This window comes from Epinephelus lanceolatus, chromosome 17 (assembly GCF_041903045.1).
Source record: "Epinephelus lanceolatus isolate andai-2023 chromosome 17, ASM4190304v1, whole genome shotgun sequence".
Taxonomy (NCBI): domain Eukaryota; kingdom Metazoa; phylum Chordata; class Actinopteri; order Perciformes; family Serranidae; genus Epinephelus; species Epinephelus lanceolatus.
In genome coordinates, this window is record NC_135750.1 from 6,715,564 (window position 1) to 6,739,144 (window position 23,581).

At 40.6% G+C, this 23,581-nt stretch overlaps 1 protein-coding gene across 1 annotated transcript in view; it reads left to right on the plus strand.

Annotated features, from left to right (window-relative positions):
- The window catches only part of nrg3a (neuregulin 3a), a 536,209-nt gene that overhangs the window by 423,078 nt on the left and 89,550 nt on the right, over positions 1 to 23,581 (plus strand). Inside the window, exon 3 of the mRNA XM_033642364.2 lies at positions 14,892 to 14,965. Coding sequence (XP_033498255.2) covers positions 14,892 to 14,965 — 74 coding nt within the window. The remainder of the gene's footprint in view (positions 1 to 14,891; positions 14,966 to 23,581) is intronic.

Genomic DNA, 23,581 nt, shown 5'->3' on the forward strand with positions numbered 1-23,581 from the left:
AATTCAGTTGGTGTTATTACTGTAGTTCTATATGTTCTGTGAATGTGACCGCCCACCTTTAAACACATATGCTTCGGATTTTCTGGTGGTTTTATTCCTAATCTACTATCAACTCGTCTTTGCAGCTGCATTCAGAAACATTACTGGTGTTTCCTATGATCAATGGCACATTGTTCCAGCAGGGAAATTACATTTTACATGCATACGAATTTAAATCCCAGCATCAACATTTGGGAGATGAAGTGGCTGCCAGTTTCCAGAAGGTTTATAACTTAAAATTCCTTTGTGAAGCCTTATCCTTGCCAAATGCCTTCTTAGCGGTGCCCTCTAACGGGATCAGCAGCATGCAAGTGACACTTTCACAGTGAGAGAATATTTCCAAAGGGACACAACGTAATCCGAAACAGAAGCTAAATGGTGCAGTTTAATTATCTGATTACCCTGACGGACTTTTCTGCTGCTTAATTTTATCCAAAGGTCAGAGCTTTCATGAGACTATTGTTTTTTCAACATACACTGCACGCTCTCCTGCATAAATCCTCCACTGGCATTTGGCTTTTTTGGCGTATTTTCCAAAATTAGGGCGTTATGAAGCTGCCACCTTTGTGGTACTCTGTGGCAAGTCCAGTCTTCCTATTGTTTCAGCTGCCAAATGCTGCTACAGCAGGAAAAGTGGGTGAAACTAGTTTTTAAGTCTGTAAGTATGTGGACACCTGGACATAACACCCTGGTGTGACTGATAAACATTGCATATCCAAAACTATAGGCATTAATCTGCTGCCACAACAGCCTCCACTAATCTGGGAAGGCCTTCCACCTGATTTTGGAACCTGGCTTCAGGATTTGTTCCCATTCAGCCACAAAACCACTAGCGAGGTCGGTCACTGATGTTTGGCAATAACACCTGGCTTGTAAACGGCGTCCCAATTCATCCCAGAGGTGCTGGATGGGGTTGGGGTCAGAGCTCTGCGCAGGCCAACCAAACTCATCCACACCAAACTGGGAAAACTATTTTGTTTCGTTGTGTCGGGGTAGATGTGTATATATCTGCAGTGGATCTGGCATATCCTGGGAAATATGCCTCGGTGAATGCAAAAACTGAAATCAATAATGTTTTAAATTAAGGAAATAAACATTGAATGTTCAGTGTTATTTTGATCCAGATTTTTTGGCTCAAACTGTCCAGAAGAAGGAGCCATAATCACAGCTTTTAAAACCATCCCAGCACTGATGAAGTTACTCAAGAAAGACTAAGAGAAGGAATCCCATTTTCTTCCTCGGCTGGGGAAGGAAGGGGGGCTGAAAACTTGTTGCTTGTCATGGGTAACAGCTAATTTAATCGATCTACCTCAGTGCCCCCTCTAACACTCAGATGCAATGAGGAGATATTTCCTGAACAAACCATCTAATCAAAGTGACTTAGAGGGAGGGGATTATTAAGCACAGAGATAAGTGGCCTAAGTGATAAAGTGTTAATATTCATAAGGAGAGAAAGTCAAAGACAGGGAGAAGAATGGAGAGAGGGGGCAGAATGAAGAAGAGATAAGGGTTTGGATTTAAGTGTTATCTCACCGTTAATGGTATTTCCAGCCCGTATCAAGATTGCTGCGTGAGACAGAGGGATGTATTTATAGAGTGTGACATGATAGTCTTCTACAGTATGAAAGGTACTTCGAGTGAACTGGAGAGAAGAGCTGAAGTGTGTGGGGAGGACTTCACTGAATGGGCAGATAATATAGAATCTTGTCTTTTGTTTTCTGCTTTGTGTCGTCTCTTTCTTACAGTGTCACTGCTGTGATGAGCATGGTCAGAGTGAGAGAGGTACTCCACAGAAAACCTAAAATACTCACCCTCTGTGGGCTTGAATTTTGGATCTTAATGGTGGATGGCAGCTGCAGTCATCTTGGATTCTCAGTGGTCATAATAATAGTGAGCTCATGTGCTCCTTATTTGCTGAGTTGGAGAGTTGTTCTTCTAAATTTGGTGTGTTTGAGCTTTTAAGTCATATTATGGAAACAACGAAGCTGCAAAGACAAGCTGAAACAGTTAGATGCTTAATATTACTGAATGATTTTGTCCCAGACTTGTTGCATACCTGACATGTTTGTTAGGTTTAATGCTAATAAATATATTTTCTAACAAATCAAAGTGGACAGCAATGGTTACAACCTTATAAAATACTACAAATTACATCAGCAAAAACACTGATATGCAATAAGCGAATAAATGAAAAGTTTATCAGCCAAACATTTACCTTCGTCTGCCATGTTTCTGTGTTCGTGACGTCACACTCGGCAAGTCATGTGCCAATTTTTTCTCCAAGTTTTCAAGTTGTTGTTCAGACTGTAGGGGCATTCATAGGAAATGTTTCTGATTATTCCAACATCACATAAATCCGTATTGATTCCACTTGTGACTTTTGCGACCATCATAGGAAAATGCAGCAACAGCTAACTTTGCTAGAAAAAAACAGAAGCTGTGTATTTAGCCGTATTTGGTGAAAGTACAGACTGTAGAACGTGAATAATGCTGCAGAATTGATTTGAGAAGTCAAAATTGACTTTTTGATGCAGTCTTTTTTGTGTAGGAGTCCACTGTAAACCTGGAAATGTACTCGACGCAGGGGGTTAATAGCATAAGTTTTACTTTTTAACTTCACAAGTGTTGCCTGCAGCTTCTACAATCCCCACCAGCATTGGAAATATGCAGGAGAAAACACACGCAGCCCATTCTAACCAGTTCTTACAAGTCTCCACGTTGTTTCTCCAACATGTTACATTTTTGAGCAGGGACATGTTAGCTACAGCAGCAACATGCATATACTCCACTGTTACACCGTAACCCCCTAACACACAACTACAAATTAAGTCTTGTAAATCCAAGGTGAATACAGCTTTTGTCCTCGGTAAAGGATCAAGCCACAAACCTTTTAACGACTGATGGTTGATAATTAAAACATACTTTTTGCTTTAAAGGTTAGGGGAAGATCGCCTTTGTGGTTAAGAGAAGTTAACACTGAGTGCTTGTACAAGATGAAGCACAAATCCCAGTTCATTGCTTTGCATGCACATTTATCCAACCCAACCTCATCTGTAAGATTTTTTTCAAACTTTTGAGAGATACCGGATGAACCAATGTAGCACTTTTGTTGTATTCCCATGAGGGACTGCTTGGGGAGAAATACAGTTTTACTTTCTTTTTGGCTGTCAAATTTGTAACAACAAGTTGGGTGGAAGACAATTATGTTCTGTATGTGGTGCCAAATGTCTTCCTCTGGCTTCTTCTATCCCAGTTGTCCCTTTGGTTAAATAGAGTATGGAATATGTAAAGGAGAGGCAGAGGAGCAGGAATGGGAGCTGAGGTAAAAGATCAGTGGTAAAATAGAGCAAAATATAAGATACATCAGGGAAAGTGGTGTGTTTTTGTAATAATTTTGGGATCAGCGGCCAGGCAGAGCTGTGAATTATTGAGAACTCCCTGCCTCTGTTAAAAGGGTTGAAAGATGGAGGTGAGGTTTCACAGGATTCATGGTGAGATGGAGGTAGGAAAAGGGCACACATTCAAACACCACGTCATGTATGCAACATTCAGTGCGAGGTATGTTTTATTCAAAAACGAAAGAAGCTCAGCAGTCAGTCGCTCTTGACAACTGGAGACATCCAGTAAGAAAAGAGCAGGAAATGTTTGAGATGACAGTGAACTTGGAGATACAGTGATGGCTGGATATTTACATGTTTGAGTTTCTAACTTATTTGCTCAGAATTTGATTTACCAATCCTGAAAAATACTCATCATCAGCTTTCATTCCCTAGCCTTTTCACATGGCTTAATTCAAGTTGTAATATAAACTTTAAGATTGAGGCTGGCTTAACTTTTCTCTTACGTTTCATTCCAATAGAGACCCAAGGAACATCACAGTGCATACTCAATGTGACCAACTTTTAAATTGCTGCAAAAAGAACATAGTCTTCTTCACCTAGGAAACTGAGGGCTAACTTAAAAAGTTACTTTAGTAATTAAAGCTCCATAGAGTCCATTTACAGAAATTAAACTGGAATTGGATTGGACCAAAATGACACAACAACACAGGAGCATCCTCAGCTGCAGCGTTCGAGTTATAGCCTTTGCTTAGAGGGGGTGTCTAAAATAAACAAGGCCGGGGGCAGAGATAAGTAAATAAATAAATAATAGCTTAATGGTTGTGCTTAGGGTTAGGGGTAAAGGAAGAGACAGAGAAGACCAAACTGAAACTCTGTCTCTTATGCAATGAACTTAAAAATACACATAGAATAACGGAAAATTAGTTAAACATACAAAGCACCCAAACATTTAACATCCTGGTGATCACCACATCTGGGTGATACCGTCAAATGTGCGTCACCATGTTGGATGTGTTTCTATTTACATCCCCTAAAATGGTGGAGAAACACCACGAAACTCAAGAGTTTGTTAATATTTTAGGACCCATTACAGATGTATGATTGTAAGGCTTTCATATAAGCTCAGCCCCCACTGGCTGCCACAGAACTTTAATCCTGCTCAGCTGCAAATGTGTTCCTCCTGTTTGTTAAACAGAGCGTTCAAAGAAGTAATTCAGTCTTGATGTAATTTTCTGGTTTCATATGTTTAAATTTGTATGAGATTACCTTTTGAAAGTTGTGGTTTGAGTCATCATTTATATGTAGTGGTTGTGATCTTTTCATGGTGGTGCATGGTGGTGCCAAACATCTTCCTCTGGCCTCCACCTGTGGTTGATTTCTATCCCTTTTCTACCTTTGGTTTACATAGTAGAGAAGTCGTATGTACATGGGAGGTAAAAATGTCTGTCCACTCCAGTTAACTTGTCTCAACATAGCCTAGGGGTTTAGGCGCCAACCATGAACTGCAAAGGCTTTGGTTCATGCCCATCCATTCCCTTCTCTCTCTCTCTCTCTCTCTGTCTCTCTCTCTCTCTCTCTCTCTCTCTCTCTCTCTCTCTCTCTCTCTCTCTCTCTCTCTCTCTCTCTGCTGCTGGAAATTTAATTAAGGCACAAAATATCCCCAAATATATTAATGAATAAAACTTTGTTATACCAGAAATATTCAGTCAAGAGAAAGTAGCTGGCCACAAAAATGTGTAGGGTTACTGCTGGCCTCTGAAAACTTGTTCATTATTTGCCCCCAAGCACTGTTAGCAAATCATACATTCAGACATGTTTTCATGTTGTCAAGCAGATGATATTGATTGCAAAAGAACATACAGTTGTTAATCCAGTTTGCCTCAGACTAAGGGCTCTAGTTTCGCAGACCGGGCAAGGTGGAGGCGCAGCGCACCTGCGCTTCGCCAACTGGGTGTGGCCAGGTGGATTTTGCAAGTTTGGCACACCGTGCGCTTGGCGCAGCTACTCCTCTTTCCCACCTCCATCGCTCCTACCTGCGCAAGTTGGAAAGAGGGAGGAGAGAAGGCGTGGAGTGGGTTTTACACACATCACACCAATCAAATGAGCCCCTCTCCTCGCCCTTAAATGCGCCGCGTGAAGGCGTAATGAGAGTTTACTCAATTCGCCATGGCAGAAGAGAGCAGCAGTGTCAGACGGCCAAACTTCTCCCAGGAGGAAACTGATGTTTTGGTCCGGGAGGTCCAAGCTCGCAGTGTCCGAATATACGGAACTGCGAGCAGACCTCCACGGGCTGATGATGCAAAGGTAGCCTGGGAGGAGGTCACCACAATTGTAAATCAAGGTTGCGTTTCTCTCGTGCGCGCGTGCGCTCTCTCTTTTTCTCTCGCAGTCTCACTCTGTTTCTTTTCTTTTGACTTTTCTAAGATGACAGATGCTGAATATATACTCCCTATCTGATGCTGTGGCTGTTTGTGGTTGGCTGAGAGGGATGTGAACTCATTAGTTTGCAGCTGTGTTAATCAAATCAGGTTGGGTTTCCATTACACGTGCCAAACTTGCCAAACGGTGCCAATCCCCTTTGATCTGACATCAGATGTGACGGGACAGTCGATATAGAGATACATTTATGTGCTGATTGCAGATAGTTGCATTGAATAATGGTTTTGTGGCTATTTATTGCACCGTTAATGTGCCTGATATTCTGGAAACCTGCCTGTGAGGTTTTGGTGACGTGTGCGCACTGTCCGCCGGTCAGCCAAACTTTAGCTTACACCAGCTGCGCTCTGCCTGCGCTGACAGTAGATGTGGTTTCAGCTGGCGAGCTTTTAGCGCACCTTCGGCGAAGCCTTTTGGCACGAAACTGTCACTGCGCCAAGCTGGATCTGTCGACACCTCCCCCTGCTGTGCCGCCACACCCATCTCAGCGCACCTCAGTCTGCCAAACTACCAAACTGAGCGCGCCTCGGGTTGCGCTGCTCGAAACTAGCTGTGCGCGGGGTTCGCCACCCTGCGCCACCCTGCATTGCACCAGGAAACTAGAGCCCTAAGACTGAAACTAAAAGCCGCCTTAATCTACAGAATAGTCAAAGAAAATCTTTACCATATAAGCTCCTGGTGTTTTTGCCCCAACACTTGATTTTTGCTTATAAATACCTAATTGTGGTAGCCATACTATATTTTCACCCATCTGAAGTGGACGGAGCTGTGCTGGAATAGTGTCAGGCTTTCAAAGATCCTGTTCAATTGTCAAGTACTTTGAAGAGAACTGGCTCTCTGTCATCTATGCGTGAAATACAAACATACAAGAACATATGCACATATATTATGTATACACACAATAACACATGCAATACACGCACAGTTTCACACCCTACCTGCCTCTCATGAAGTGTCAGGTTGAGGCACTGCACCCTAGATGCATTTCAATCACCCCGTCTGGGAAAAACGAGAGAAAAGCCTTCCCCTGATACCCTGCAAAGCTAGATTTTCATTTAAATTTTCTGTCCCATCCACAACGGGAGAAATAAATGGAAACATATACGGGGGAGAGATATGTAATGTCATTAAAGTAGAAAAGTAATCATCTCAGGCCTCCTTTGAAGTCCTGGCTGTCAATTGTATTTGGTTGTCTGCAGGTCTGATTAAACAAACCGCAGAGCAGCAAGTTGCTTTTACAACTGAACAGACATATTGGATTACATCAGGATTCGATACTTGAAACGATTTGACTTCATTGAGTATCCACAGTGACAATTATCTTTGCTTAAAACCTAATTACATATAAAACATTGGCAGAATATCGGTTACCTTTTTCTGTCCTGTCCTGTCATGTTTTTGTTTTTCATTATTGCATGTGAAACTTGGTGAAGAATCGTCTTAGCACTTGTGTGAACATAGCAATTATAGTGCCTTATTAAATCAAGGAACCTTCGCGTTAAATTAACTTTCTCTGGTTGGTTAATTGACTTGCTCAGTGTCCTGCTGTGAATGTTTACTCCCAGTGCTATAAAGCCCTGTGTGAACGTTTCCCTTGAGTAAAGCCATGTCTGCCTCCCTCCTTTGCCAGCAGTTTGTATCAGTATAAAAAACTTCACCTCATTTATCACACTGCATCTTGAAAATAATAAATAACTGAATATTCACATGTGGAGTGAGTGATGTGGCATCGTTTTTAAAAAATGGTCCATGCTTAATACAATTAAATACTCTTCAGGGCAAAATTAGAAAAGTGATTGATTAGTAAGATAAGTATAAACAAGCATTATACAAAAATGTTGAAGCTTTTCTAATATATTCCAAATGAAAATTAGGATGCTTGAACCATTTAATCTAAAAGTTATGCAGCTGTCTTGGTGATTTTTACCTTCTGAAATCCTTACTGAGCAGATTGTTGTAAGGTCAGGCTCCAACCATGAAAGGAACAACACTTCTCCTCGGCTATTTCCTGTTATTTGTTGGCCAGTTTACTGGATGTGTATCGGCCATTTTGCTCGAAAATGAATTTCATGCCGAGAAAATGGCCCGTGATGTGAAGATCATTGAACCAACCTGTCACAGTCTGACCAATGCACTGTGGCATATTTTCTTTTAATAGACCATTGAGCCTCACGCTGCTGTGTGGCTGCACTGTATTAAATTGGTCTAAATGGCCGCCCTGCCAAGGAGAGAGAAGCAGTTGTTTGGATCTGTAATATTTCTTTTGATGTTTGACACCGCAGATTGCCTCATTATTTTATTTGTATCACATCTTTAGTATCTGAGGAGGGGAATCAGTGGACGTGATGAATGTTTTCTGTCTTGTACCAACCTAGGAGGAGTAGTATAGTGATTCAGTTAAAGAGAAGAACATTTCAGAAATCTATCTTCATTTGTGAGTTTTCGGTCTCTCCGGATTGGATACATTCTGAGAATAACAGGGCTGTACAGTACTGCAGAGCATGCTGATAGTCTGTCAAGACATTTAACATGAGGACAGTGTCCAGTTGACGATTTCTGTCAGTCTGATTTGATGTGTCCTCTAATTTGGCGTCAGACCTTTGTAGGCATCAATATATCCTACAGATCTCTATATTACACATAAAGTAAGGAGATATAAGTGTAGAAGATTTAACAAGACATTTGACCAAACTTTCAACAGTGCTTTCAAAGTCAGAGATTACAGCATGTATTATTTGCAGCCTTTAGACAGTTCAAATCCTGCATTTGCAGGATCAATCCCTGAGGCGCTCTCAAGCAGAGAAGTTTTAACCCCAACTGGAGCTGCTGTAGTGATGCTTAGCAGCTTGAAAGTGTAATTGTGACTGTGTAAGTGTCTTGAAATGAGAGCAAGACTAAATAAAACATTTGCCTCCAAATTTGGACGCTTAGAGCCTGTTCAGACCTGGTATTAACCTGCATCTCAGTGATCTGAATACAAGTTGACAGCCAAGACACATAGCTGGTAAAACCTGTGCCTATCACAGGTTTCCAGCTGACCACTTGTGTTCAGATTATGTTACTGCGTAAAGAAGCTAAAACTGGAGTGATGTGATCATGTCTCTGGTGGCTGAATTCTCAACAGTCTGGAGTCGTTTAATAGATTTTTGATTCAGGCAAGAAAAGAGAGTGTTGCAGTGGCCCAGGCGTGAAGAGATGAAGGCGTGTAAAATTGTCTCAGTGTCTTTTAAAGTTAAAATGGATTGTATTTTTGAAACATTTCTAAGATGATTAAAAACATGATTGTATGACCTCTTTGACATGCTGCTCAAAACTTAAATTACTCTTAAACCAGACTTCAAGATTCCTTGCAACACGTTTGATATTATCCAATAGGGGAACAACCAAAGACAGAATTTGTTGAGTTACGTGCTGCGGCCAGATGACAACAATCTCTGGTTTGGTGGGTTCAGCTGAAGACATTTTTTTTTTTTATCCAGCTTTTAACATCAGTAAGGCAGTCACTGTCTGAACACATCATTCAAAGGTCCGTGGGTCTAACAGGCAGGTACATATGTGTGTCATCAGCATAAAAATGAAAAAAGACACCATGTCTTTGAATAACGTGCCCAAGGGGGAGCATGTACAAAGAGAATAAAATTGGTCCCAGAACCAACCTGAGGCACACCATACTTACACCATACTTACACCATACTCCAAAGCTGTACCAGACATCCCCACCTGCTGCCTCAATCTGTCTAAGAGGATGTTACGATCAACCGTGTCAAAGCTGCACTAAGGTCCAGGAGTACAAGGACTGAGCACATGCCAATGATCACCCATGACAAATATTAATACCAGGTCTTAACAGGCTCTAAGTCTCCAAAAACTGAGATAGTTTCAGCTGAAACATTAAGTCTGCATCACAAGAAAAAAATATCATGTTTCCCCACGTACAGTACATGCAGAACTTTTGAAGTGGTTAAATGTCATGTGATTTTTCCCTTCTGTTATGCATATGTATGTGTGTCTTTGTGTACCAGCGCGTCTTTTCACACTTCGCTTTGCAGAAATTCATCATCCTCCGGGCGGCATGTTTATATTTATCCCCCGCTCTTTGCTGCTTTGTGCATTTGTGAGAGATTCACACGTTTAAGTGCTCACAAACACACACACATGCATGCACATGCAATATCTTCCTGTTTCCTTTTAATTAATGACTATGGTGCTAATTAGAAGGCATGCAACTCCTCAATGCCCTCCGACTGTCTCTCATCCATTCTTAGATTCACGCCGAGCTTTATGAAGCAACACTCAGATGTGTTTTGATCTCTGCTGAAAACAGCATAGGCGAAAGAAGGGGAGCGTTTGTGGGATAAAATAACTGCACAGTGCTAGACATGATAAAGGAGAAAATTACAGCGGTTTTGTGTTGCTCATGGCTACACAACAAGGGTCTATGTCTATGCAACTGTGCATTGTATTGTGTTCTTGTGTTGCCTCTAAGTATTTTTTCAGCACACTCTGTTCAATTTAATCACTGCTGTATGCTCATTCTCACTTCCACAGTCTCCCCTAATGAGCGTGACACACTGACAGTGTCGCCATGTTAAGCCTCTGTTCTTTTAATTATCTTCTTCCCCACTACTTGGTGTGACAAAGGTTGTCTCCTGTCAAAGTTTAGTCAGCTTGGGTCACGATGGCATGGGGAGATGTTAAATGACCACACATTTAGCACAGAGAAAAGTCTGCCTGTTTTCTAAGCGACCTGTTTGATCTTGGATTGAAGCATCTGATTAGGAAGCTGAAGTCTGGAAGCCAAATAGCAACATTTAAATACTTTCACAGGAGTTGTGAAATGCAATTCAAACGATGTCTTTAAGACAAAGCGACTGTGTCTGTTTGGGTTTGTTTTGTTCTCCTGCTCCCACACAACACATATTTGGCATCACACGATGCAACAGTGAAAGCTGAGAACAAACTTGGAGGACAGGCAGGAAAACGGACGCCTTGACAATTGAGGAGATTGTTGAGGCCTCTTTAACAGCATGATTGATATCATTACCATCTGTCGTCAGAGTGTCATGGTGTGATGATTGCAACTATAAGGATCCCCCACACATATAATAAAGAAAATGTGCTGTCGTTTACTAAACCACATATTTGTCAAAGATAAAATATGGCCTTGGGTTACTATGACAACCAGTGATTCTTTCATTTCTTAACAGATCTCACTTGTTCTCTGGTGATATAAATGTTAACAGTTTGCATTCAGACTGCAGTTAAACCACAGTGATGGATTAACGTCGTCTGGCAATGCATGCTAATTTATATTCACCTGTAGTGCCGGTCAAGCTGCAGACAAATTATCAATACACTGTATATTTTTACTGTTGAAAACAAAAAATACTGAAAACATAAATATACTATTTGGCTTTTCACAGCAGACATTTTGACATGTCAGGTGTTACTAATGACATTAACGATGGCTTTGTTCTGTTCAAGCAGCAGTCTGACTTGTCATAGCAGGAAAAGCACAGGTGAAACTAATCTCCTTAACGATGGCTCAGTTCCATCAAGTGTCCCAGTCAGCCATGCCAGCCTGCATTTACAATACCAGTATCCTGGAACCAGTGTGCATAGATGGAATTCAGGTGTTTTAATGTTATCAGTTATGCCCGTGCTTTTCTTGCTATGATGTGCCAAATATCTGCTGTGAAAAAGGTATATAGCAGCGCTCTAAAACCCGGCAGCTAAATAAAATCTAGCTATCAATGCAAGTAGTATTTACACCTGTGCTTTTTCCTGCTTTAAAATGCCATAGTGGCTTCTGTGAAAAAGGAGTACTGAAAGCATGAGTCTTGACTGCATGCTAATTTTACACTCCATGTACTAAATACCTGTCACAGTACTGACGTAGATCTGTCCTCCACTTTGCGCTTTGCAATGTAGGACAATAATGTTCAGTATACTACAGCACACTAACAATTCAAGCATAGCAAGGAGTGTGCATACTAACATTTTGAAGAAAGATAAAATTCCAGTGTGAATACACCGCCCTCCTAAAACCCAGTTCAGACCAAAGATTTGTGAAGAGACTAGCTCAAATTTACAACTACTTGCAATGTGCCATTCTGCAATGCCCTGAAAATGTGCCAATTTACACCAATGTGACAAGAAATTTATTATTGATATATTTATTCTATATTTAACAGGAACAGTGCACAGCTACTTAGCTGCACCAGAGTTAGCTATAAGCTAATTTTCATCTGTCATCCCAGGGCAGGAAACAGAGACTCATTTTTCTGCTCAAAGACACTGTTACAAAATTTAACATATTCATGCACAACGGTTTCAGCAATAACAATAGCAAGACAACACAATAGCAAGACAACACAACATCAAGTCATCGCAACAATAACAGCAACAACAACACAACTACAACACTAGGACACCACAACAATAGAAAAACTACAACATTAAGATATAACAAGATTTCATAGTGTTAGATTAAGTGTTTGAGTTCATGTTGAATGGAGACATGACTGAGCTGGTCTTAAATTTCATCTTAAATTTAAAACGAACAAAGCTGTTGCACTGTCTTATCTCACTTGGTGCTGAGTTCCAATAGTTTGTAGCTCTAACAGAAAAGACTCAAACTCAATAGCTCTGTGTTGGTCATCCTAGATGTCCTCCCATTGTATGAACTATTTCAGTGGAGGAGCAGCCAGATCATTAAGACAGTGTATTGTCTCCATAACAATGGCTCTCTCTACTTCCGTTCTAACTTCCAGTTTTTCAGGCTTATTTTGTCCCTGAATGTCATTTGTAGCCTGTTATGATTTGCATAAAGATAGTAATAGTGAGACACTTGCTATCGTTGCGTTTCTAGTAGTAATTAAATGGCAAAAACATAAATCAATTTAAGTAAATATGTTACAAGAAATTTAAGTGCCCGTGCAGATCAGTCAGTGAATGAGTAGGCTTTGTATGTGTGATATGTGCATGTACGGAGAGTAGCAGCAGCAACCCACCATTCGACGCTGCAACACCGTGAGGACGGAGACAGACAGCCATGCCAACAGCTGCGGGAAAGACAATGAGATGGACTCAGGCTCAGCAGGGATGGAGGACTTTTGTCTGCCACAGCAAGCGAACACATCGTATACTGACGGGTTGACTTGACCAGCTCACTTCGCTACAAGCCAATAGGCTGTGGAAATAGTTGCCTCGCCTTAAGTTGTAAAATCAGCCACTCGAGTCTTGACAAGCTGAGTCGCAGGTGACACCATCAGCCAACCTGAGTCACGCTGAGAGAGCCCAGAACACCACTGCAGATTCTCACTGCAACGTTCTACGGTTTCGTCTCGTCCCAAAACTTTGATCTGAACTGGGCTTAAGCTTGTTAGAATTTATAGGCAACACAACATAGAAATGGGACACAGATCCACCCATTTTGAAGCCGAATGAAGTTTGATACACTTAAAAACTACCCATTAAATACCAGAAATATTAAATTCAATGTCAAAACACATTTTTTGTTGTTCTTATTTTTTATTTAGACTTGGCATCAATGTCACAGACTCTCCCCTCACCATATGTCTCCCCATATCTGCCCCATCTCCCTCCCAACAGTGACGACGCTATTTAAGAAACCACTGGCATGCACAGTCAAGTGCATCGTTTCCCGCCTACTGCAGCTCATTTAATAATTGAAAATCACTCACTGTAGATGAAAGACAAAAAAAGAAGGTACACTGTGCACGGAGCAAAATCTTTGATATGTCACACTGCATTCTTTGTAAGCTTGATCTCTGTGCACAGCTCCCATGTTTTGTCTGGGTGGACGTAGATGTTCTCTCAGCTGGGGGCTTCCAAAGGCAGGGACCGCTGGGATATGTATATTTGCTCTGCTGTCAGCTTGTCAGAGCAGATACAGATTAATTCCAGGAGTGTCAATGAGTCAAAGCCACAGGGGTAAACAGGGGAGGAATTGCAAAGAAAACTGAGTCTTAGTGAAACAGAATAGTTGAGAAGCGATTGAATGATAGATTGAACAGATTAAGTAGGGACAAATTTAGAGAGGTAGCATAAGCTACTTCAGTTGCTGACGTGTCTGTTTCATTTTCATGTATGAGACTTGCAGAGAGACAGAGAAAGACTGAGCGAGGTACAAATGACCAGAGGCAAAGATTGATATCCGAACCAAGTGAGGCACCCAATTAGGCTTTATACTGCATACTGGCAGTATAGTCCCCATGCTATCTCTGTGCACTATAACACACACTTCTATATGTTTCTAAGGATGTGGTTATTGAGCTGAAATTAATTAAAAACACATCTTTGCAATGCACAGCCTCTTCCTGGGACATTTTCTCAAGAGCAGCCGAGGCACATTTCAGAATTCATTAGCTGCTTAATGATCATTGCCTGACTGGCACTCCCACAAATGTGCCAATCAAATTCGGAAGTTGAGATTTCGAGAGAGGTCGAGGACCATCCAGATACCATGGAATGTGTCTTCAGTTAATTGAGCACTCTTCTCTTCCTCTTGGTGGCTTGTAGGGGTTAAGAGTACAACAACAAAAAAAAAACTTTTTACAGCAGATTCATCGTCACTGGCAAGTTCAGCAACATCTTAACACAGTTCTAACTGTACCATTTTAGGAGAAAGTTTTGGTCGTGTTCTGTGAAGATTTCCTACAACCAAGCAGGGAAGCTCATTCAGCAACGCACAGGGAAAGGTCTCACTTAATGGGGATTGGATGCTCCGTTTCTGCTGCAGCCTCAATTTGTGATTTCTGCTGAAAAGACAGATGTCTTCTTCAAGAAAATTCTTTCCTATTGCAGGTTTCAACCCTTAAAAATCACCTCTCTATTAATTTCTCCCTGTCAGCTTACCTTACTTTGCACTTTCTTGCAATTCGGCTCGCTTCCACAAGGACTGAGCCTTACCTACATTTGTCTCAAAACAGGAGGAGGCATTTTATGTGCAGCTCTTGCATTTGCATCCGTTGTAGTGGCATTTGTTTCCTGGCAAATCCACCTGACTCATTGACAGATGGTTTATTCCTCTTTTTTTTTTTTCTCCACCAGGTGTCGAGAGGGCTACCAGGGAATCCGCTGTGACCAGTTTCTGCCAAAGACAGACTCCATCCTATCTGACCCAAGTGAGTTTTCTACATTTTTCTACTTCGTGTACTGAGTGAATCAACATCTACCATTAGAACATAACATCAAATTTGAATGCATAAAAGTAAACATGAGGGAAACGGAGGGGGTCGTGTTTCTTAGATCCTTCTGATGAAGTTCAAGCGGAGTTCTTAAGAGTATTGATCCACATTAATAAAACACCAGAGAAAATCAAATGTTCACAAGCTTAGATCAACATCTCCTGTCTGTGCAAACATCCCTCAAGACGGAGTAATATATTATAATATCAGGTTGACAGTATGAGTAGAAATCTGCTGTTTCGATGTGATATATATTCACAGCTTGTTTATTTTCTTATTGCATATTTCCCTTGAATAATCTATCATGGTATTTCTTCAGAAATGCTGTTAGTCACAGCAGCAGTAGTGCAGTCATAGGTTGGTTTCCTCTCTGCACATTCGATTCTATTAGCATGACTAAACTTCCTCTGTGCATAATGCATCTACGTGCAATGTAGGGCTGTAAACTTCTGGTTGGTGGGTCATTCGTAGATATGCTCTTGTCCAACCCAATTCTCATTCGTTGGTCAATTGCTGGTGTTACTTTAGTAAGGCCATGTGTCCACCAAAGCCTCTCTTTTCCAGCTGGAAATAGCAGTTGTTGTTCTTAGGCAGTTGTATTTATCACTCTGTGATGGTTGGCCTTTGTGGTATCTGTCCTGCCTGTTGTCCACTGTGACTGGTCGTCTGGTGACAGTGATGAACGCAGCGTTTTACCCATTGTCCAACCTTAATTTTTAGTCAGAAAACAGATGAATAATCACAGAAGACATTCAGATTTTATCATATGGATGTCTTCAAAAAGACACTGCCCTTCAGGACTGCTTTACAAAGCTTCTGAAAGGGATATGATCACAGCAGATCCCTTGCTGGATGGCAAACGTTAGCTTCTTGGCAAAAACTAGTAAGTCTCTCTTGCATGCAGTGCTACAGAGATATTTAATGCAAGTAATGTTATGCTGTATATGACATAATCAACCCCAGAGTTAACTTCTTTAGTGTCCAATATGACTGATTTTTCTCATCAGTCTTGTTCAACGGCTAGTGGTGAAGGGGCTCACGCATGCAGCTCAGGTGTAAAAACGCTTTACAGATAACATAACAGTGGACATAACATGTATTTTTCATTTGAGGCATTTCACTTGCCTGAACACAGAGCTTATCTGCCCTGGACAAGTGTTAATGTCAAGACCTGTGACAGAAAAAAAATGCTTTGTTGGACACACACCAGGTAGCGGGCAGAGATACATACAGATCTTCATCTCCCACTGACCAATCGACTGGTTGAAGAGGAGGTAGAATTTCAGTCGACCACGATTTTCTGTGCCATGTGTAGATCAGTGGGTTTTAAAGCAGGCCCTCAGAAGCCACAGCACTGCTTGTTTTTGAACTGTCCACCCAGATAATTGCAGTCACAATAATTGCATTCACCTGGCATCCCAGGTGAATCCCAGTCCCTGATTAGAAAAGCGGCATGGCTGCGGGTCTAAATTTGAAAACCAATGCTATTACATGCATTGATTCACACAGTGAAGCAGGGCCACTGCAAAGTAGAAAAATAACAAGTATTCCTTAATAAATTCTGACAATGAATTTGATGAAAACATTGAATAATTAGTCAAAAAACAGAGCAGCTGCGCACATCCAATTAAATAGGTGCTGGACCAAAAAACATACATGAAGTCAAGACGGATAGTCTGCACACATGATGCTCCCAGTTCACGTGCATTTATTTAGCACATCCCAAAAAATACTACTGGGAGCATTAAGTGTGCGGACTATCCTTCTTGACTTTATGAAAACATTGAATACAATGCAAGAAAGTGCAATTTGCTTCAAAATACCACAAAATCAATAAATCTTAACAACAGCATTTTTGATGATTCCAAATAATCTTCAGTCAAGTTTTCTTTAATGGTTAAGTAACAATAATTTATTGATTTACAGCAATTCAAGCCTAGATTTTCTATCTTCTGTTATATTTTCTTACAATTTGTCCTGATGTTACTTTTCCATTCTCTCTTCTATCCCCTCCTTTCTCAAATATCCTCTCCTTCTCAGACTAATGTCACTTCTCCCATTTCTTTATCTTCCAAAGACATGGTCCTCTCAAAGTCATACAGCTGAGGGAAGAACACCAATTACCCTAACTTCTGTCCTTACTGCTCGCTATCTATGCCGTATTAATTTCCCCGTTCCTCTCAGCTCATTCCAAAAAATATGCAACCTTGTCACTGGGGCACCAACGTCGTGGAGGTACAATAGCTTATCTGTGACTTTTCCACCAACAAGGTGCACGCTGTAATAGCACCATTTACCGTTAAAGGACAGTACTGTGCCTTTGGGGATTTATACCTCATAATTGTCCAATGTCAAAAAAGCCCTCTCTGTGGTAATATTATGAAATTTAAATTTCTCATTATGAATATGTCCTACTTGATAGCAAAGGAGAATGTGCCATAAATGAGACATGTAGATTAAATGTGGCAAATGCAACAACACTGTAATCACTTGCTCTTTGTTAATATCCTTTACTTTCCAGATCATTAATTAAGTCTCCGTAATGAGGTTTTTAATTCCAAGCAAGTATTAGGGTAATTGTCCTTGTTAGAACAACATTGGTGTTCACTGAAGTGACACCCATCGCTTTGCTTGTACACCAAACCTGCTGACCTGAACACATTGGTAGTGAAGAACTATTACCATCCTCATCACTTAAACAATTTGTCAAATGTCAAACAGAAGCAGTTGTTGGTTGTGTTGCCACTGTATGTGTTGATCATCTTGAAGAAACCTTAGCCACTGAACCCACATGCATAAGGAGTGAACCGGCCCAAAGTGTTATCAATTATCTTTGGAAAGTCAATGAGCTCAGTCAAAAGTAGCAACTTTCCGATCATGTTTTTGCTCCTGATCCCAATCTGAGTCATTTAATACTGGGTAGCCGCCAATAGTTACTCATTTTTGTTATATTTGTGTTTACTTAGCCTACATTAAAATTAGCAAAGAAACTTAAATATGTCTGACAGCAGAATAAATCCACTTGAAGGAAACTAAGGAAATACAGTACTACTTGTATGACATATTGTGGGTATGCCTTATTGTATGGATGCCATAGGTTCTTGGGAAATGAGTGATTATCTAACTCTGTATGTAGCAATGTACCTGTAAATTAAGATGAATGAAGAACTGATTGATTTGGTGCTAATGAGAGCTGAAATGGAGACAGTGTTCAATTGGTGCGCTTCCAATTGATTTCAGTTATTAATAGCATAACCTAGAATGTCTGTGCACATCAGGACAGCTCATGATTTAAAAGTGAGTTTTCATAGGCAAGCATACAACTTAACATTTCTATGATTATCTAATTATAAAGTTAATGCCAAATGAATTTTTCAGCCCAGATGAAGATGTTGGTATTGCACATTTCTGCAAACTACAGACACGTTATGTTTGTATGTTTCATATGCATAACTTCTTAAAAGATGTAGTGTTTGAGCTGACTGTGTCAGCTGGAGACGGAGGAGATGGACGGGATGGTGGACCATGTAACATGTAGGCGAGACACCTGCCAAGCTGCAGACCACTGTGTGAGACCAACAAACAACACAACTGGTTGTTTTTCAGCGAGTCACTGTTGCGTTTCCACCAGGAATAGTGCCACAAAAAGTGATTGGTTTTTACTGAGACATTGTAAATTTTGTGCCACAAAAAAACAGGTATTTTAGGCTAAAACTTGATCTTCTCCAAACCATTTCCAAGTGGTTTTTGTGCCTAAACCAAACCCCACATTTACCTCTACACTGTTGAAATGTGAAGAAGCATAAAGTCTGATTGCATTGGCTACATGATAACATACAAACACAACATATCCATGGTTTGCAGAAAGGAACAATGCCATCATTTCTTGTGACAACTGGGTTGCAGAAGCAGTACAGCTGCACAACTGCATATAAACTCAACACAACCAACTAAAGTCAGTTCTTCCCAGGAAACTTTCTTGGAAATAATTAGGAATGATTACAGACCTGTGAAATTTAATATGAGTAACTCCAGGAGTGAAGACGATTGAGTTTCAACATCCAGGATCAAAGTTGCTCTCTAGCAAACAAAAGTAAGTCTGTCGCTGAATATTAACCGGCGACTCTTTCAGGTGAATTTCCATAAAAATTGTCTTGGAGTTACCAAGTCATTACTGAGGAATGTGTGACTTGGAAAAAAAAGAAAGGCTTTCCACTTTTTGGTATCCCTGCTGAACCCTCAACACACATCCCCTACTCTTTTCTGTTTGTATCAGCTTTAGCTCACACCACTTTCCCTTATTCATTTCTGATCTCATTCATCTCTTCTTTGCAACTTTCTATAACTCTCTGCCAAATCTCTATCCTCAATTCATTGTCTGATATTAAGAATTGATCGGCCTACTTTCAGGTCATTCTTCTCACTGGCTTCCATCCCTCCTCCGACTGCCTTCTTTATTTCTGACACGTCTCTGTTTTCTGTTCTCTACTACAAAACACAATGTTGTATAGCCTATGGATTTCTTTTTTCAGTAACACCACCTTTTTCTTTCTTCCTTTTTTCCCATTTTATTCAACTACTTGCTGCTTCAAAAAGTTGGTAAGTGCAAAGTTGGAAAAGAAGAGAGGCAGATTGTGGCCTCCCTCTTCTTTCCTCTCCCCCTCAGATAATCTTGTCACAGCATCACTCTCCTTGACTCCTCTGCTCGCAGCTCATCAAATCCTAATTTCCCGGGTTACCTTTGTGTCTCGTGCTCGAGCTTGCCTCAGTGTTGACATCCTCGTTCCCTCTTCCAAATTTCCCTCCAGACGGCCCCCGCTCGCCCCCATCTGTCTTTTGCTAACCTCCTCCGTGCCATCCTTTCCTCAACACGCATCTTGTCCAAGTGTCAGACTTCATCCCTTCTCCCTAGCCTACAGTTCTCTGTCCAACTCATCTCCTAAGACAAAGTGGCATGGGCCTCAGATCGACTGAGGCTTAAATAGTGCCAGCTAAAAAGGTTCACCAGCAGGGCAGACAAACGCTGCCAAGGACCTCTGGCACGCTGCGGCCTCGACGGAAGGGAAGGAAGGGCGCGAGCGAGGAGAGAGGCTGGATGAAAGTGGACACATCTTCTGAGCAGGGCTATCACACTGTCTCAGGGTCCCACAGGACAGAAAGGGAGTCATGACTGCAATGGCTAAACAAACAAAACGAGAGTGAGATACAGGGCCAGGCGGAGAGAGAGAGTTTGTCTTCTGGACAAACATGGAGTACTATACCCTTTAGGTCAAACAAATCAGAGCATTGTCTTTTTTTAAAAAAAAATAAAAAACTGGCTTTAAAAACTGCATATCAATATTGAATAAAAGGCATAGTAATCAATAATGGAATGCAAGGCATGAATAAATGCCAGACAGTTGGCCATAAAGCATTTTACAGACAGAGCAAGAGAAAACAAGGAAGGAAATACACATATAATAGGGCAGCAGCTAATGAATTAATCATTGAGACAATAGAATATCAAGAAGCTTTCAGTCATCTTGTTTTGTCTGATTTCTAATGTTACAACACGGTGAAAAGCGGCTAATTTTCACATTTCAGAAGCTCGAACCAGCGAGCGTTTTTCATCTCTGCTTGACGAGTTGAGCAATTTGGACCTTTAAAAGCAGTTGTCACAAGGTGGGCCATTTTGAAGCTCAAGCTGTGCAGCCAGATATTGTCCAAACTCACTGAATTTAATTTTAGATTCTGGTGGAGATCTCAAAGTTTCCAAGTATGCTGTACTAAATATATCAGGGGGGATGTGTGTGAAATGGTGCACAAAGCATCATTTGATGAAATGTTGCATCCATACATAACACAAAGTCTTGGGTTTGAATATTTTATTCAGTGTAAACAACATATGGCTTCCACACAGTGGAGTCGGAACAAGCTGTTTCAGAGTGTGTGTGATACTGTCAGTGTGGAATAAGATGATTAAAAAACTTAAGGTGGGACTCCAAGATTCTTACAAGCACTGGTCAGTTTTGAGATTTGGGGCTGTTTTGCTTTCATAACATGTCTTCTTTCAGACTAGTGAAAAGAAAATGTCCAAAATACACATTTCGGTGTTTAATTTAGTTCAGATTTCTACAAATGTATTCAAAATGCATATATTTGATTAATTAATACATTGTTTGCATGTCTTACAATTTCAGAAAACTTGTAATAGTTAGTTTGATGATTTATTTATTTTTGTGTGTGCTTTTATTTATGTATTTATTAATTAATTAATTTATTGTCTAAAAATATATGGAATTTTACAATACATACATTTAAAGCCGTTTTAAATTTTTATTTTTTTTTTCACATATTCTGAGCCAAAAATCTAAATTTCAGTAGCTCTTACATACTCTACACCTTTCAGTTTTGTTCTTGGTTATATTTTAAAGGTCTTTTTTACATAAGGGTTGGTTCATATATTATTCATAGCCTGATTTATACAACATCATTTTACTAAACATGACACGAACAGTATTTTCTGATTTATGGCGTGATTTAAAGAGATCCAGATTCCTCTCTGTAAAAATCTGTGACTCATACATGTCAGCAAATAAGCATTGTGAACCTGGCTATATCCAGTGTCCAGATTTTTGTTCTGGAAATGTATGCAAACCAGAGCATTAATAATAATAATATAATATAGTGCTTCATTTGCGTATCAGAAAACCTGTAATTGTAAGTAATCAACTGGGGCATTGTGGTATCTGTTAGTTACCCCGTTTCCCCCTGTTCACCTGGGTGTCTCCCTTTAAGTTACATAGGGTGGGGAAAAAGGAGGATAGTTAATTGTCAAGAGGCTCAAACTAGAGTAATGTAAACTGATTAATTGATTTACACATTGGTCATTTCAACATAACTCTGTCAATAGCGCTTTCAGCTTTGAGAAGAAAGATGCAAAGGTTTCATTGATGTTGCAGGCCTTTCTAACCAGGTTACAATAAGACAGAAATCTCAAATGAGTAGCACCCCTATCATTCTTGGTCTTGAATGTGGTATAAGACAGATCTCGCAGCTTTTAGACTTTAAGACAACGAAGGTGGAAAGTGTGCACATTAAACCCCAGTTGGGTTCAGGTACAGGAAAATAAAAACACCATAAAAACAGGAAAGAGGAAAGGTCATCCACACTCAGAACTTTTCAAGCTCCCAAAATATTTTTTATTGATGTAATGTTTCCACCTACAAGGTTTTTGTCGGACAAACGACGAAGCCTGACGGTCAAAACATTGGATCGATAAAAGTTCTTCTGGGACCTTGCAAGATTCAGCTTGTGGACAGCTTGAAGATTTAACTCCAAACTCTGGCTCGTGAAGGGTTAAAATGTGTGTGATGTAGCTAGGAGCCAAACCTAACCTGGTCTCTGAAAAACTCACAAAGATTTTCGAACCTTGTGTCTAAAACCAGAACAGAAGATCTCAGGGGCTGAACATGACTCACTGATGTGCGTTTAGTTCTCAAAATGCTGACAAGGCTCAACGGCGAGTATGTCACCAAACTCGCTTGATAGGATGTTTTGAGATCAAAGCTTTGTTTAGGTTTTCTCTGGATCTGTGAAGGGGGAACAAAGGCTTTCTGTTGTTATCCTTACATACAGTATGTCAAATCTATTCATTGGAGAAGAAACAGAGTTCAAGCTGCGTTTGTTGTCGAGACATCTTTTGTTGTTCAGTCTGGGAGGTTGCTGATTGGCACTGCCTATTTCTGAGGAACTTTCACAGGATAATGCAGTATTCATAAAGTAGACAAGACTCTAAATGTATTCTCTTTGAATGGTGTTGCCTCTCTTCTGCCCAACCTCAATACCTTTCTTTAGTACTTTCATCATCTATATAGGCCTTCCACAATCATAGCCTCGGTCACAAATTGAAAAACATATTCAACGTGTCTCAATCGAAAGGCCCAGGAGCCAACACAGTCTGGTTTTACGACGCTGCAAGGGTTGAGTCAGAATCAGCATACTTTCACCAACAATACAGGACATGCATCATATCACAGCCCATAGACACAGAGAGGGAGAGATTTAGAGATTTAAATCTAGTGACAAATTTAATTCACACTATCTTTATGAGATCTGATTTCATGCTTGGCAGGTTTGTGTGCACCGCCGATGATAACACCGCAGTAATCATGCAAGTCCAATTTCCCCGAGAATACAACCCTGTGTTTCACGTTGTGTTGCATGTTTCAGTCCGTAAGATATAAAGGAAGCATAAAATGTGCAATTGCTTTAAGCTTTATGCTTTTATCATGGGCCAACTGTTGAGGCAAGGGCAGCAAGTCACCTTGGTTGGATTCAATAATGCTCTACAGAGAAAATGACACGTTTTGTTTATTCACAACTGTGCAAATACTTCCATTTCTGCTCCAGCCTTGCAGTGAGGCTCACAATAGAATATTATTCAATTGAGTACAAGGAGGATTCGTGGTATGTATTAAAATGGTATGACTTAAGTGTCCTCGGGCAAAACAGTGAGAACCCTTGAGCTTCAAGGGTGGATACTCTGTGGCTGACCCTGTAGACACTTTGGAA